We start from the raw sequence: 18,228 nt of genomic DNA, 5'->3' as shown, positions 1-18,228 counted from the left end.
CGTCTTCCCAGCACTCTTTGTCATATAACGCTTTGAAACTACTAACGGTCTTGGCCTCCACCACCTTCTCACTTAACTTGTTCCAACCGTCTACCACTCTATTTGCGAAGGTGAATTTTCTTATATTTCTTCGGCATCTGTGTTTAGCTAGTTTAAATCTATGACCTCTTGTTCTTGAAGTTCCAGGTTTCAGGAAGTCTTCCCTGTCGATTTTATCAATTCCTGTTACTATTTTGTACGTAGTGATCATATCACCTCTTTTTCTTCTGTCTTCTAGTTTTGGCATATTTAATGCTTCTAACCTCTCCTCGTAGCTCTTGCCCTTCAGTTCTGGGAGCCACTTAGTAGCATGTCTTTGCACCTTTTCCAGTTTGTTGATGTGCTTCTTAAGATATGGGCACCACACAACAGCTGCATATTCTAGCTTTGGCCTAACAAAAGTCATGAACAATTTCTTTAGTATATCGCCATCCATGTATTTAAATGCAATTCTGAAGTTAGAAAGCATCGCATAGGCTCCTTGCACAATATTCTTTATGTGGTCCTCAGGTGATAGTTTTCTATCTAGAACCACCCCTAGATCTCTTTCTTTATCAGAATTCTTTAAAGATTTCTCACATAATATATAGGTTGTATGGGGTCTATGTTCTCCTATTCCACATTCCATAACATGACATTTATTAACATTAAATTCCATTTGCCAAGTGGTGCTCCATATACTTATTTTGTCCAGGTCTTCTTGAAGGGCATGACAATCGTCTAAATTTCTTATCCTTCCTATTATCTTAGCATCATCAGCAAACATGTTCATATAATTCTGTATACCAACTGGTAGATCATTTATGTAGACAATAAACATCACTGGTGCAAGAACTGAACCCTGTGGTACTCCACTTGTGACATTTCTCCATTCCGATACATTGCCTCTGATTACTGCCCTCATTTTTCTATCAGTCAGAAAATTTTTCATCCATGATAGAAGCTTACCTGTCACCCCTCCAATATTTTCCAGTTTCCAGAACAACCTCTTGTGTGGAACTCTGTCGAAAGCCTTTTTTAGGTCCAGATAGATGCAGTCAACCCAACCATCTCTTTCCTGTAATATCTCTGTGGCTCGATCATAGAAACTGAGTAAATTCGATACACAGGATCTTCCAGATCGAAAACCATACTGTCTGTACTTGTGTGTGTGTGTGTAATTACCTAAGTGTAATTACCTAAGTGTAGTTACAGGATGAGAGCTACGCTCGTGGTGTCCCGTCTTCCCAGCACTCTTTGTCATATAACGCTTTGAAACTACTGACGGTCTTGGCCTCCACCACCTTCTCACTTAACTTGTTCCAACCGTCTACCACTCTATTTGCGAAGGTGAATTTTCTTATATTTCTTCGGCATCTGTGTTTAGCTAGTTTAAATCTATGACCTCTTGTTCTTGAAGTGCCAGGTCTCAGGAATCCTTCCCTGTCGATTTTATCAATTCCTGTTACTATTTTGTACGTAGTGATCATATCACCTCTTTTTCTTCTGTCTTCTAGTTTTGGCATGTTTAATGCTTCCAACCTCTCCTCGTAGCTCTTGCCCTTCAGTTCTGGGAGCCACTTCGTAGCATGTCTTTGCACCTTTTCCAGCTTGTTGATGTGCTTCTTAAGATATGGGCACCACACAACAACTGCATATTCTAGCTTTGGCCTAACAAAAGTCATGAACAATTTCTTTAGTATATCGCCATCCATGTATTTAAATGCAATTCTGAAGTTAGAAAGCATCGCATAGGCTCCTTGCACAATATTCTTTATGTGGTCCTCAGGTGATAGTTTTCTATCTAGAACCACCCCTAGATCTTTTTCTTTATCAGAATTCTTTAAAGATTTCTCACATAATATATAGGTTGTATGGGGTCTATGTTCTCCTATTCCACATTCCATAACATGACATTTGTTAACATTAAATTCCATTTGCCAGGTGGTGCTCCATATACTTATTTTGTCCAGGTCTTCTTGAAGGGCATGACAATCATCTAAATTTCTGTGTGTGTGTGTGTGTGCATGTATATGTGTGTATATATATATATGTGTATGTATATGTATATACTTTTTCTTTTGGAGGGGGTTCTGTTCCCTTTGCTGTTGACGGAGCACTGGGGGAGCAGCTTGCTCTGTTGACTCACATGGTCCCGCAGTTAGTGGGCGCTTTTGATTGTCTTCCGGCCTCTAGTGGCAGCGGCGGACGGCTACAGGGCTGGCGGGCTGGGCTTCTTCCCCTGCGCTTCGTCATGTCATCTTAGTAGGTGCGTTGGATGTGGTCGATCCCCCCACCCATCCCTCTAGGGTTCCCGTCTGCTCTATGCAGACACGGGCCTTGCGGATCTGCGGTTCTTCTGGACTTGTTCCGTCTGCGCCCTGGATTCTTTGCCCTCATCGGAGGACTGTTGTCTCCAATCCGGCTTCTGTTGGGGCTGGGTGCCTGGATGGTGGCCCTGGACCTCCAGGTCACTTCTTGGTACGTTCCTCTCCAGTTTTCCGGGACTGGCACAGTTGTAGGTGGGGCTTCAGGCTTGCCACTTTTGTTGCCTTCCCTAGTTTGTAATTGGCACTTGGTGTATTTATGCATGTTTACCGGATCTTGGTTCCCTGTCCGAGTCTGCTTAGGATTCGGTGTCTGGCCTACCTCGACGACTGGCTGGTGTGGGCTCCCAGTCTATCAGCTTGTCTGCTCGCCAGGGGTGTGGTTCTCTCCAGATCGCCATGTTTGGTTTCCTGGTGATTTGGAGGCCGATCCATCTGTTTCCGTCCCGGGTTTGGACCTGGCTGGGTCTTGTTTAGGGCTATTGGGCCGCTCCTTGTCTTTCCCTCTAGAAGTGTTGCTGCGGCTGTGGTTCCCCCTTCGGCTGTTCATGAGGGGGTCCCGGGTTGCTCGGCGGTTGCTCGAGCAGTTGTGTCTTTGTCTTTGCTTTGGGGAGGTCACTTTAGAACAGGAATTCGTACAACTGGTTAGAAATGTTAAAAAAGAGATAAGGAAAGCAAAAAGAAACTATGAAGTTCGCATAGCAGGGCAAGCAAAGACAAATCCTAAAGGGTTTTTTCAGTTATATCGTACTAAGACTAGGGAAAGGATAGGTCCATTAAAAACTGAGACAGGTCAAATAACAGATAGTGATGAAGAGATGAGTAGTATTTTTAATAAATATTTTGTATCTGTATTTACTAAAGAGGAACTTAACAATATGCCTTCAGCCGAACAAGTCTATGTGGGTGGGGACGAGGACAGGTTGACGAGTTTAGCAGTTACCAGGGAGGATGTTCTTAAACAAATAGTAAAACTCAAACCAAACAAATCCCCAGGGCCGGATGAAGTGTTTGCTAGGGTGCTTAAAGAATGCAAAGAGGAGCTTTGTGACCCACTGTCAACCATATTTAATAAATCAATAGAGTCAGGCAGAGTGCCAGAGTTTTGGAAAGTTGCTAATGTGATACCAGTTTTTAAGAAAGGAGATAGATCACTTGCGTCTAACTATCGACCAATTAGCCTAACGTCTATTGTGGGAAAGTTACTCGAATCTATAATAGCAAATAAAATTCGTCTTCATCTTGAAAAACATAAATTAATAATTGAGTCGCAACATGGTTTTATAAATGGCCGTTCATGTTTAACAAATTTGTTATCTTTTTATTCTAGCATTGTTGAGGCAGTTGATAGTGGTAAGGATTGCGATGTTGTGTACCTTGACTTTAGCAAAGCTTTTGATACAGTGCCACATGAAAGACTGATTAAAAAAATAGAGTCTCATGGTATTGGGGGTGCTATATTAAGCTGGATTAGGGCATGGCTATACCAAAGGAAACAGAGAGTTAGTATAAATGGAATCAAGTCAGAGTGGGAAAATGTTGTAAGTGGAGTGCCTCAAGGCTCTGTCCTGGGACCTCTGTTGTTTATAATATATATAAATGATTTAGATTCAGGTTTGAGTAGCAACATTTGCAAATTTGCCGATGATACGAAAATCGGTAGGGAAATTAATTCGGAGGAGGACTCACTATCACTTCAAGTTGATCTAGATAGGGTTTTGAAATGGTCAAAGGATTGGCAGATGCAGTTTAATGCTGATAAATGTAAAGTTCTGAGGTTAGGTAATGATGATAGAGTTACAAGATACGAGCTAGATGGTGTTGTGATTGCGAAGTCGGATTGCGAAAGGGATCTGGGAGTTATGATTAGTAAGAATTTAAAACAAAAGGATCAATGCATAAATGTTCGTAATAAGGCAAATCGGACACTTGGATTTATTAATCGCAGCGTTAGTAACAAGACACCTGGTGTGGTTCTCAAGCTATATCTTGCTCTAGTTAGGCCCCATTTAGATTATGCAGTTCAGTTTTGGTCGCCATATTATAGAATGGATATAAATTCACTTGAACGTGTCCAGCGTAGGATGACTAAGTTAATTCCCCAAATTAGAAATCTTTCATATGAAGAAAGATTAACAAAGCTTAAGTTGCATTCACTGGAAAGGCGAAGAGTTAGGGGTGACATGATAGAGGTTTACAAGTGGATGAATGGACATAACCGGGGGGATATTAATAGGGTATTAAAAGTATCAACACAGGACAGAACACGAAACAATGGATATAAATTGGATAAGTTTAGATTTAGGAAAGACTTGGGTAAATACTGGTTCAGTAACAGGGTTGTTGATTTGTGGAACCAATTGCCGCGTAACATTGTGGAGGTGGGGTCCCTCGATTGTTTCAAGCACGGGTTGGACAAGTATATGAGTGGGATTGGGTGGTTATAGAATAGGAGCTGCCTCGTATGGGCCAATAGGCCTTCTGCAGTTACCTTTGTTCTTATGTTCTTATGTTGCCCTGCTATGCGAACTTCATAGTTCCTTTTTGCTTTCCTTATCTCTTTTTTAACATTTCTAACCAGTTGTACGAATTCCTGTTCTAAAGTGACCTCCCCATTTTTAATCCTTTTGTACCAAGCTCTCTTTTTACCTATAAGGTTCTTCAAATTCTTTGTTATCCACTTTGGGTCATTAGTATACGATCTATTCAATTTGTATGGTATACTACGTTCCTGTGCTTTGTTTAGAATATTCTTAAATAAGTTATATATTGAATCCACATCGAAATCCCCATTTAAGTCACCTAACGCTGGGTTCATGTCTCGCTCCAAGACCGGCCCACACCCCATACCCAAGCCTTTCCAATCAATTTGACCCAAAAAATTTCTGTAAATACAGAAATTTACGTCTTTTAAATTTAGAGAGTAAATACACCTCGCCTTCCGAAAACCTCGCATACAGGGACAATCGCATTCCGAGGTACCACTGTACAGTTATTTGACGTTTCTTACTGTCGCCTCGTTTTTTGCGGCGCTGGCGGAGCCGCTCCAGCTTGTGTTCGGGGTGGACGTCATATCTGCCCCGTTCCGTACGCTTTCTCGTGTTTTGTTTCACCTCCGGCCTGCTCATGTGTTGCCTAAGCCGTTCTGGTCCTTGATCAGGGTGCCCTCTTATCTTCTCAGTTTGTGGTAGCCAATTCAGTTCTCATTGATCTGCTCTTTGGTACTGGTGGTAGGTTTGTACGTTTGCAGCCTTTCATAAGAACATAAGAACATAAGAACAAAGGTAACTGCAGAAGGTCTATTGGCCCATACGAGGCAGCTCCTATTTATAACCACCCAATCCCACTCATATACATGTCCAACCCATGCTTGAAACAATCGAGGGACCCCACCTCCACAATGTTACGCGGCAATTGGTTCCACAAATCAACAACCCTGTTACTGAACCAGTATTTACCCAAGTCTTTCCTAAATCTAAACTTATCCAATTTATACCCATTGTTTCGTGTTCTGTCTTGTGTTGATACTTTTAATACCCTATTAATATCCCCTTTGTTATGTCCATTCACCCACTTGTAAACCTCTATCATGTCACCCCTAACTCTTCGCCTTTCCAGTGAATGCAACTTAAGCTTTGTTAATCTTTCTTCATATGAAAGATTTCTAATTTGGGGAATTAACTTAGTCATCCTACGCTGGACACGTTCAAGTGAATTTATATCCATTCTATAATATGGCGACCAAAACTGAACTGCATAATCTAAATGGGGCCTAACTAGAGCAAGATATAGCTTGAGAACCACACCAGGTGTCTTGTTACTAACGCTGCGATTAATAAATCCCAGTGTCCTATTTGCCTTATTACGAACATTTATGCATTGATCCTTTTGTTTTAAATTCTTACTAATCATAACTCCCAGATCCCTTTCGCAATTCGACTTCTCAATCTCAACACCATCTATCTCGTATCTTGTAACCCTATCATCATTACCTAACCTCAGAACTTTACATTTATCAGCATTAAACTGCATCTGCCAATCCTTCGACCATTTCAAAACCCTATCTAGATCAACTTGAAGTGATAGCGAGTCCTCCTCCGAATTAATTTCCCTACCGATTTTCGTATCATCGGGAAATTTGCAAATGTTGCTACTCAAACCTGAATCTAAATCATTTATATATATTATAAACAACAGAGGTCCCAAGACAGAGCCCTGAGGCACCCCACTTACAACATTTTCCCACTCTGACTTGACTCCATTTATACTAACTCTCTGTTTCCTTTGGTATAGCCATGCCCTAATCCAGCTTAATATAGCAACCCCAATACCATGAGACTCTATTTTTTTAATCAGTCTTTCATGTGGCACTGTATCAAAAGCTTTGCTAAAGTCAAGGTACACAACATCGCAATCCTTACCACTATCAACTGCCTCAACAATGCTAGAATAAAAAGATAACAAATTTGTTAAACATGAACGGCCATTTATAAAACCATGTTGCGACTCAATTATTAATTTATGTTTTTCAAGATGAAGACGAATTTTATTTGCTATTATAGATTCGAGTAACTTTCCCACAATAGACGTTAGGCTAATTGGTCGATAGTTAGACGCAAGTGATCTATCTCCTTTCTTAAAAACTGGTATCACATTAGCAACTTTCCAAAACTCTGGTACTCTGCCTGACTCTATTGATTTATTAAATATAGTTGACAGTGGGTCACAAAGCTCCTCTTTGCATTCTTTAAGCACCCTGGCAAACACTTCATCCGGCCCTGGGGATTTGTTTGGTTTGAGTTTTACTATTTGTTTAAGAACATCCTCCCTGGTAGCTGCTAAACTCGTCAACCTGTCCTCGTCCCCACCCACACAGACTTGTTCGGCTGAAGGCATATTGTTAAGTTCCTCTTTAGTAAATACAGATACAAAATATTTATTAAAAATACTACTCATCTCTTCATCACTATTTGTTATTTGACCTGTCTCAGTTTTTAATGGACCTATCCTTTCCCTAGTCTTAGTACGATATAACTGAAAAAACCCTTTAGGATTTGTCTTTGCTTGCCCTGCTATGCGAACATCATGGTTTCTTTTTGCTTTCCTTCTCTTTTTTAACATTTCTAACCAGTTGTACGAATTCCTGTTCTAAAGTGACCTCCCCATTTTTAATCCTTTTGTACCAAGCTCTCTTTTTACCTATAAGGTTCTTCAAATTCTTTGTTATCCATTTTGGGTCATTAGTATTCGATCTATTCAATTTGTATGGTATACTACGTTCCTGTGCTTTGTTTAGAATATTCTTAAATAAGTTATATATTGAATCCACATCGAAATCCCCATTTACGTCACCTATTGCTGGGTTCATGTCTCGCTCCAAGACCGGCCCCCACCCCATACCCAAGACTTTCCAATCAATTTGACCCAAAAAATTTCTTAGGCTATTAAAATCAGCTTTTCGAAAATCTGGCACTTTAACATAATTTTCTCCTACAGGTCTATTCCATTCTATGCTAAATCTGATTTCTTTGTGATCACTATTCCCTAGCTCACTCCCTATTTCGATGTCATTAATTTGTGTTTCCCTGTTAGTTAACACTAAATCTAAAATATTATTTTCCCGTGTTGGTTCCTTAATGTGTTGCGTAAGAAAGCAATCGTCAATTAATTCTAGAAAATCTTCTGCTTCACTATTCCCTGTTTTGTTCAACCAGTTTATTCCACTAAAATTAAAGTCACCCATGACGTAAATACTGTTAGATCTAGATGCCCTAGATATTTCATCCCATAGATGCTTTGCTTCCATTCTGTCTAAATTTGGTGGCCTATATATAACTCCTATTATAATATTATTTGTTTTTTCGTATAATTCTATCCAAATAGTTTCTGTGTGTGGCTCAGTTTTGATTCCCTCTTTGAGACTACATTTCAAATTGTCCCTAACATATATGGCTACTCCCCCTCCTCGTCTAATATATCTATCTGTGTGAAATAGTTTAAATCCATTTATTTGATATTCAGCTAATAGTTCACTATTTTCTACATTCATCCACGTTTCGGTAAGTGCAATAATATCTATTTTTTCTGTGCAGACAAGAGCATTTAATTCGTTAATTTTATATCTTAGACTTCTACTGTTAGTGTAATATACCCTAAGTGAATTGTTATTTTGAGGCCCTTCTCTTTCCCTGTTCATTTTGCCAATTCCTTTCTCCCACAAACACATACTTTTATTATCTCCTTCCTCCAAATCAATTCCCATACCTCTATCTACTAACAGTTTAAACCCAAACAAACACCTCTAACCACTTCTTCCAACGAGTTCGCAACAGCAACAACCCCAGCTCTCGATAGATGCACCCCATCATGAGCATACATTTCATTTCTTCCATAGAAGTGTTCCCAGTTGTCTATGAAAGATATTGCATTTGATTTGCAATATCTTTCCAGCCGGCAATTGACACCAATTGCCCTCGACATCCATTCATTTCCCACTCCCTTTCTTGGAAGAATGCCACATATGATCGGGATTCCTCCCTTGCTCCTAACTAATTCAATGGCTGTCCTGAATCTCTGTATTAGTTCCTCACTCCTAACTCGTCCAACATCATTACCCCCTGCACTAATACAAATAATGGGTTTGTTCCCATTTCCTGTCATAATATCATTCATGTTTCCAACAATATCACCAATTCCAGCTCCCGGATAGCAAACCCTTTATCTGTTCCCCCTATCTCTGGCACAAAACGTTCTGTCTAAATACCTCACCTGGGAATCTCCCACAACCAAAATTCGCTTCGATTCTCCCTTTTCCTTTCGAGCAGTTTGAGGGACCTGCGCTTCAATGCTCCTCGTTACTTTGTCTTTGCCACCTCGTTGAGTGACTCTCTCAGTCCTTCTGGCGACGGTCAAGACGGCTGCTTTCTGGAGGGGTTCTTGGGTTATTGATGCTTGATTGGTTCGGCCGGGGGTGTGTCCTGTGTTGTCCAGTTGTGCTTTTTTGCAGTTACCTGCGTACTGTGTCTGGGGATGCGCTTTGGGTTGATCCGGTTCCCCTCGTTCCCTGTTTCAGGGCTTGGGTCTCCCTGGTCGTCCGCAGAGTTTTTAAGTCTTCCAGCCTGTGGTCTGTCCTTGCGCTCGTGCTGTTCGGACATTTGCAGCTTTCGCTGCTGTGTTGGTGACGTCTAGAGCTCATTTTGGGCGCAAGGATTTGAGGGTTGCACAGGTTTCTGGCCGCCCGTTCTTTATGCGAGTGTCTGCTCCTGTGTGTTCTTGTTGCCTTGGGTCGCAGGTTGCAGCCTGTTGTCTCGGCTTTGCGTTGCGAAGTTTATGGCAGCTGCCTCCCAGGTCAGCCCTTTCTTTTCCTTCTCTTTGGATATGAAGCTCCAGGGAGCCGTAGGGGCTCCCCACAGAAAACCAGCGTTGAATATAATGAAATGCCATTTTCTGGGTGAGCCCCGGAGGCTCCCTGGCAACCCTCCCTCCCTCCCACTGGTCGGCGTTTTTTTCGAGTTGGTTGAAGCTCAGCTTCCGAACTGATGCTAGGCAGCCGGCATTGTGAGGTCCGGGGCTCCCCCCCCTTCCCCTCTCCGGGCGGGGAGGGCTGCGCGGACGATCGGCGCGGCAGTAAAGTTTGATGAACAAATCCACAAGGGCCGTGACGAGGATTCGAACCTTCGTCTAGGAGCATCCCAGATGCAGGTAAAGTTTGATGTTTGCTTGTTTCCTTGGGATTGTAGAAAGTTCCTACCTCTCTGTTCGGTTTTTTGTTTTAGTTTTTTACCATGTAGGGTTTGTTTTGTTATGCCTACCTTTCTGGGTGCTTAACCCCAGTCGATGGCAGATAAGGAAAACACCAACCACAAGGGGATTTTCAGGGCCATTGCTCCCTGAAACCTCTCTGAAGGGGCCAGGTTCTGGCGCTGGTCCCTGGTAAGTCTGAACTCCTTAGCTAATGTCCCGGTCTAATATAACATACATTAGCCTGATAAGCTCCAGGGAGCCTCTGGGGCTCACCCAGAAAATAGTTTCATTACATTCAACGCTGGTTTTTTCTTATTTGGTGCAATACAGAGAGAGAGAGATCCATGTGGTTTGTTGGTGCTGTTCCCAATTTGTATTACAGCAGCCATAGCCCAAAAATTGCTGATGATGGGCAAGACAGCTAGGGAGATATTGTTTGGAAGGTAAGTTTTATTGGTAGTGTGTTGAACTTTGCCCAGATTACTGGTATAATTCATGACTCGGTTAACCCATAAACTGTGCATGGCATACATAGGCGACGCAACCGGGAACTCAGTTTTTCAAACTTGCTCAAATGCTTTCAAAGTTTTTGTGCATAATCTACTAGGCAAATGCTCCAACTTTGTCTAAATGATCACCAACATAACATGAAAGAGAAAATGAAAAATAATTATAAAATTGAATGTTGAAAAAAATTTCAGATTTTCAAGTCAGATTCAAAAATATAAAAATATCACTAATTGTTTCTTTGGTGTTATGCTCTCAGAATAGCATATAATCTTCATTTTTATTAATTTAGAATATAGGTTTTCAGTATAGTTTACTGTAAAAAAAATTGTCAATATGGCATTTGAAATATGTGCCAAATTTCGACAAAAAAAATTTAACTCCAAATATTTAGGGTTTATGAAAATTCTATTCTGAATTGATTGTAGAACAGACAGCTGAGCACACAATATGTAAAAATGGTGAAAATCGGTCGAAAACAGGAATTTTAGAAGCCACTCAAAGTTGAAACTCTAGTTTTACAGATATAATACAGTAATAATAATAATAATAATAATAATAATAATAATAATAATATTTTTATTATTTTATTCAGGAAAAGTACATTTATAGATGCAGAGTTACAAACATAATGTTGAATTTATTGATAGAACTAGTACATACAATACGTAAAGCCACTAATACGCATAGCGTTACGGGCAAGAAGTTGATTGAAATTGTAATTGTAATTTAATGTAATTGTAATTGAAATTGTAAGTAATTGAAGTTGAAGTTATAGACAGTGAATAAGGTAGTTTTAATTCATTAATTTACTAGTATGTTTTAATAAACATTTTTTGGCATTTGTACTCGCATATGTAAAAGTTGTAGGTCAGTATGTGTTGAAGTCAAGAAAAATACCCCTCCCCCCCCCCAAAAAAAAAAAAAAATACTGTATAGGGATAATTATAATTATTATAATGATTTAGAGGATACATTTAAGGCATATTTTATATAAGTGAAAAAGCCCTAAGCTGGTCCCTAATCATCAAAACAACCAAAAGAGACAAAGAAAGCCTTTTGAAATCTGAAAAAAATCAGCCAAAAAAAATTTAATCCAAAGTTCTGCAAGTTGACTGATTATTTGTTGACCAATTTCATTCTATCTTCACATAGTTAGGGGACAGGTATGCACTCTCCATGATGTAGAGGTTACAACAAAATCTTCACATAGTTAGGGGACAGGTATGCACTCTCCATGATGTAGAGGTTACAACAAAATCTTCACATAGTTAGGGGACAGGTATGCACTCTCCATGATGTAGAGGTTACAACAAAATCACATAAAAAACAAAGCAGGAAAAGAAAAAGAAAATAATAATTTCCCTGGAAAAAAAATATTGTTTGGAGATTGGTGAAAGTAACAGATATTAACATTGGGCAATGTATTTGATATACAACAAAATAGATCATAATAACATACTTACTCATTATTATTTGTTATGTATTACTCAGCAATGCTATAAAGGCACCAGCTGCATATCCACTTTGTGGATACTTCTTAATATTCTTCTTCTTTGTGCATTGGGCAGGTGTTTGCTGCATTATCCCTCAGTTCCAGTTAAAAGCAGCTGTCCTTATTAACAATACGTTCTTCTTTTTAAAAAGTTGTCTCAGTCAATTTCTGAAAATATTTTGATGAAAGTTTCACAATGCTGAAGCCGATTCGACAGACGATGCTACAGCCCTCCCTCCCTCCCTCAACATTACTCCTCCCACAATACTACGCACAGTGCAGGCTCGTTATTCCATCCCTGGTTGTCTAAATGTTGGGCACCATTCCTGCACTCCATCCTTATACCCCTTCCAAGTGCTATATGGTCATACTGTACTTGCTTAGCGGTTTTTCTCTTGATAATTACGATTGATGATGGTCATTTAAAAAAAAAATTGCCAATTTTGGTGTCAGAGGTTGAATTGTCAGTTCCCACAGTCATGCTCAAATAAATACAGTGCAGTAGTATAGTATTTTGAAAGATGAGTTAAACTAAAAATATATAAAGTACGTAGCATAGCAGAAATAATGTTATTTTGCAGGCGATGCTTCATGAAATACACCAATGAAGTAGATGCAAAGAAGACAAAGAACAAACTGTGTAAAATTCAATTAGACGGGATCAAACCACACGTTAATTCACCCTTCCGACTCCGGTATGTAGACGTGGACCACATGTTACTATTCATAACAGTTGCCCGGATATGCTAGTGTTTGTGATTCATGATTTCTAGTAGGAAAAATGTGCCTGAGTAACGTTTAATTATTGTGGCACTTTAAAACTATGTACTGATGCTTTTGGCCACCACCACCACCTCATTTGTTCCTTTAGTATAAAGATTATATGATCTCATTATGGGAGGAGTCCCTTCGGGTCCTTTAGCTATCCAGGCTGATACGGATGTATTAGATTTGGGCATCAGTGTAATTACCCAAGTGTAGTTACTGGATGAGAGCTACACTCGTGGTGTCCCATCTTCCCAGTACTTTTTTGTCGTATAACACTTTGAAACTACTGACGGTTTTGGCCTCTATGACCTTCCCACTGAGCTTGTTTCAACCGTCTACCACTGGTTTGCTAAAGAAAAATTTATAATGTTTTTCCGGCACCTCTGCTTTCTTAGCTTGAATCTGTGTCCTCTTGTACGTGATGTTGCTGGTTTCCAGAATTCTTCCTTATCAATGTGGTCGATTCCTGTTAGAATTTTGTATGTAGTGATAATGCGAACAAGCTTGAATGGTCCTCAAGCAGATATACAACTGAAAACTCCACACCCCAGAAGTGACTCGAACCCAGATCACCAGGAGCTCAATGCAACTGTATACATGGTACCTTAACCACTCGACCATCAGTGACCATACAAAAGATGATGATAGCTATATACAGGGGGTACCTTGGTTTAAGAATTTAATCCGTTCCTGGAGACAGCTTGTAACCCGAAAATCCGTAAACCGAAGTTAATTTCCCCATATAAAAATAATGGGAAATGAAGTAATCCATTCTTAACTACCCAAAAACTTCACTTCAAACTAAATTTTATACCTAATTCATCCAAATCTACACTACAAAGTTATGTTCAAGTTATTATTTACCCTTGCTGATGACTCCTGTTGGTGTACGGAAGATGGTGAGGAGGGGGGAGAAGGAGAGGTGTTATTGTTTGGAAGGGGAGTCCCCTTCCATTATAACATCAGGCAGTGAAGATTTCTCTGGAGTGCACTCTCTGGCACGTTTTGCCTGCATATTACTAGGTCCTGGTTGTGGCTCTCTGCTTGTTTTTCTCATAACGAAATGATCCGAGGTCAGAAACGAATTGAGGAGGGTCAGAAAGAGGACCACTCTTTCTAGGGAACGCAGACGACTGTACAGAAGGAAAAAAATAACTAAAATGCTTGGGCAGATACGACTATCACAAGCAAGGAAAATAAACCTAAACAGGGAGATCAAAGAAATAGAACAAACGTTGAAGCGATAATACGAGGCTGAGGAAATGGAATTGGAACAGAAAGCTATACAAGAGATAAAGAAAAATCCAAAATATTTTTTCACATACGCAAAATCAAAATCAAAAACCTCCACCAGCATTGGACCTTTAATTACAACTGAAGATACATGCACAGAGGACAACAAAGAAATTAGTGAAATTCTATAAAGTTAGTATGAGGCTATGTTTAGCACACCAATAAACAGCATGAAAGTTGATGACCCAGACAGCTTCTTTATGAATGACATTCAAGCTGCAGATAATATAACGGATATTAACACGAACTCGGAACACTTTGAAAGAGAAATTGACAATATGCCCATGCACTCAGCTCTTGGGCCTGACTCATGGATTTCAATATTCATAAAGAAATGTAAAGTACCAGTAGCGCGAGCACTCGGCGTAATATGAAGAAAGAGCCTAGATACAGGGGCACTTAAATCTGCAGATATAGCTCCTTTGCACAAGGAGGGGAGTAAAGCCTTGGCAAAATATTATAGGCCAGTTGCACTAACATCACACAATAAAAGTTTTTGAAAGAGTGATTAGAAATCAAATTTCTAGTGTTATGGAAAATAATGAGTTACACAACCCAGGACAACATGGATTTAGAGCGGGAAGATCCTGTCTGTCACAGTTACTCAATCACTATGACAGTTACAGAAGCTCTAGAAGAAAAGCAAAATGCAGATGTAGTATACACAGACTTTGCAAAGGCATTCGACAAATGTGATCGTGGAGTGATTGCACACAAAATGAGGCCAATGGGAATAACTGGTAAAGTAGGACGCTGAATATACAATTTCCTGTCATACAGAACACAAAGAGCAACAGTCAATCAAATAAAATCAAGTCCAAGTGCAGTTAAAAGCTCTGTACCTCAAGGTACAGTCCTTGCACCACTACTGCTCCTTATTCTCATTTCAGATATAGATAAAAATACAAGTCACAGCTTCGTGTCATCCTTTGCAGACGACACAAAAATCAGCATGAAAATTACCTCTGCTGAAGACATGGAAAAATTACAAGCAGATAACAACAGTTTTCGATTGGGCAGCAGAAATTAACATGTTTCACCCCTTAACTGTGTTGCCTCCAAATATGACACCCCCCGCAGTGCACAGGAAATAAATTCTCTGGAAAAATTATTTTTTCTTTTTAAAGTGTCAGAAACCCTTCCCTCAGTATGGGTATGTAGAAAAAAATTCGAAATTGTACTTGCTTTGGCGGCTATGGGGTCCGTAAGTTGGGGCGTGACGTCATCATTCCATGTTCGCCCGTGACGTACGCTCCCGGGGCCAGTAGGGCGCTCAGGGCGGGGCGCGCGAGTTGCCGTGAATATTTTCGTTCATTTTTTTTTGCACAGTTCCAAATACATTTTATTTGTTTTTACATGCTAATCCTATGTATAGTGAACACGTACACTATATTATGGCAGTAAAACATCCGTACTGTCCGAAGACACTGTGTTACGTGCATGACACTTGTGTACACATATGCAGCACATATTTACAATGTATCATGCTAATTTATGTATATATACAATCTATTTACACACTATACACTGTCACACACTATATACATTCACCATCAACACATTCAGAACACCGCGAGTGAGAGCTGTCACACCCAGCCAGCCCTCCCTCACTCCTCCAACATTGTATTCACCAACTTTGCCCCTCCCATCATACAGTTATTCACACCAATGTTTCATGTTCATTTATGTATATTTACAACATATGTACACACTATACACTGTCACACACTATATACAATTACCATCAACACATTCAGAACATCGCGTAGCAGCTGCTTCGTATGGGCCAATAGCAGCTGCTTCGTATGGGCCAATAGCAGCTGCCTCGTATGGGCCAATAGCAGCTGCCTCGTATGGGCCAATAGCAGCTGCCTCGTATGGGCCAATAGCAGCTGCCTCGTATGGGCCAATAGCAGCTGCCTCGTATGGGCCAATAGCAGCTGCCTCGTATGGGCCAATAGCAGCTGCCTCGTATGGGCCAATAGCAGCTGCCTCGTATGGGCCAATAGCAGCTGCCTCGTATGGGCCAATAGCAGCTGCCTCGTATGGGCCAATAGCAGCTGCCTCGTATGGGCCAATAGCAGCTGCCTCGTATGGGCCAATAGCAGCTGCCTCGTATGGGCCAATAGCAGCTGCCTCGTATGGGCCATTAGCAGCTGCCTCGTATGGGCCAATAGCAGCTGCCTCGTATGGGCCAATAGCAGCTGCCTCGTATGGGCCAATAGAAGATGCCTCGTATGGGCCAATAGAAGCTGCCTCGTATGGACCAATAGCAGCTGCCTCGTATGGGCAGCTGCTGTTGTGGGTGGTTATAGATAATTGGGGGTTATAGATAGGAGCTGCCTCGTATGGTCCAATAGGCCTTCTGCAGTTATTTGTTCTTATGTTTTTATGTTGTGTACCTTGACTTTAGCAAGGCTTTTGATGCAGTGCCACATGAAAGGCTGATTAGGGGGATGGAGGCTCGTGGTATTGGGGGTGCTATGTTGGGTTGGATTGGGGCGTGGCTGTACCAGGGGAAACGGGGAGTTAGTGTGAATGGAGTCGGGTCAGAGTGGGAGGGTGTTGTGGATGGGGAGCCTCAGGGCTCTGTCCTGGGCCCTCTGTTGTTTGTAGTATGTATAAATGATTTGGATTCAGATTTGAGTAGCAACATCTGCGGGTTTGCTGATGATATAGGGGTCGGTAGGGAGGTTGATGCGGGGATGGGGCTCGCTGTCTCTTCGGGTTGATCTGGGTGGTGTTTTGAAGTGGTCGAGGGATTGGCGGATGCAGTTTGGTGCTGATAAGTGTGGAGTTCTGAGGCTGGGTAGTGATGGTGGAGGTGCGGGATATGAGCTGGATGGTGTTGGGATTGCGGGGTCGGATTGCTAGGGGTATCTGAGAGTTATGATTGATGGGAGTTTGGGGCAAAAGGATCGGTGCGTGGGTGTTCGTAGTAAGGTATATGGGACACTGGGATTTGTTGGTCGAAGTGTTGGTGATGGGACACCTGGTGTGGTTCTTCAGCTGTGTCTGGCTCTGGTTGGGCCCTATTTGGATTGTGCAGTTCAGTTTTGGTCGCCGTGCTGTGGGGTGGACGTGGGTTCACTTGAACGTGTCCAGCGTGGGGTGGCTGGGTTGGTTCACCAAATTGGAGATCTTTCATGTGAAGAAAGATTGGCAGGGCTTGGATTGCATTTGCTGGAGGGGCGGGGGGTTGGGGGTGACATGATAGAAGTTTGCGGGTGGATGGGTGGACATAATGGGGGGATATTAATGGGGTGTTGGGGGTATGGAACTAATTAATGGGGGTTGGGGGTATAATGGGATGTTGGGGGTATCAAGAGGGAACGAAGGAGGAGACCAGTAGTAAAAAGACCTCGTCTTAGAAAGTTGTAAAGGACAGGGGCCTTAACCCTTGCACTGCTCACCTATTTTCGGCAAAAACGTCTTGGTGCAATTGTCAAGGACATATTTTTGTTATTTTTACAAATGTTCAGGTAAATTTAATGTCAAAATGTTTCCAAAGTCAACTATTTCCATTTCAAAACACAAATAGTAATGAAAACATTAACAAACATTAAAATATAGCCAAATTAAAAAACAAAAAGCACAACTCTCTGAGCGCCTAAAGGCGCTTTGCGCAGTGCAGTGGTTAAGAAGACTTTGATAAAGCCGCCTACAGACGCCCTAAGAACGTCTAATTCATTTGCCGTATTGGAGGACGAGTGCTGTGGTGAGACTGTGGGGAGCGCATCACGTTCCGACGACCGACCCCACTCAGCGAGACGTTCCTCGCGACCTCTGACCGAGGACGAAATTACTCGTAATTTGTTCCCGGATGGTGATGAGTCTGATATAGACGACTCAGACTTTGATCATGACTATACACAGCCCTCAGAGGTGGATACGACCGACGACGAGTGTGAACATGCTGGCTCCACCAGGGCTAGGCCTAGCATCTCGCCCATGCCTCCTCGCCCTCACTCCAACCCAATTTCAGCAAGACCACACAGTTCATGTGCTCCCTTGCAAGATATTGATGTTTTGCTCGACGATTCTGAAGAAGGTGAACCATTTTCCGGTTTTAGTGAC

The 18,228-nt window shown here is 41.4% G+C and overlaps 1 protein-coding gene across 10 annotated transcripts in view; it reads left to right on the top strand.

Annotated features, from left to right (window-relative positions):
• The window catches only part of LOC123750762 (uncharacterized), a 387,264-nt gene that overhangs the window by 58,553 nt on the left and 310,483 nt on the right, over window positions 1–18,228 (top strand). For 8 of the 10 annotated variants that reach the window (XM_069326268.1, XM_069326265.1, XM_069326264.1 and 5 more), the window contains 2 exons: window positions 10,419–10,531; window positions 12,672–12,785. In XM_069326268.1, coding sequence (XP_069182369.1) covers window positions 10,419–10,531; window positions 12,672–12,785 — 227 coding nt within the window. The remainder of the gene's footprint in view (window positions 1–10,418; window positions 10,532–12,671; window positions 12,786–18,228) is intronic. The other 2 variants (XM_069326267.1, XM_069326271.1) reach the window with 1 other exon arrangement.

The sequence above is a fragment of the Procambarus clarkii genome, chromosome 18 (genome assembly GCF_040958095.1).
Source record: "Procambarus clarkii isolate CNS0578487 chromosome 18, FALCON_Pclarkii_2.0, whole genome shotgun sequence".
In the NCBI taxonomy this organism is placed as follows: domain Eukaryota; kingdom Metazoa; phylum Arthropoda; class Malacostraca; order Decapoda; family Cambaridae; genus Procambarus; species Procambarus clarkii.
Note: the sequence above shows the minus strand (reverse complement) of the source record. Positions and strands in the feature narration are given on the sequence as shown.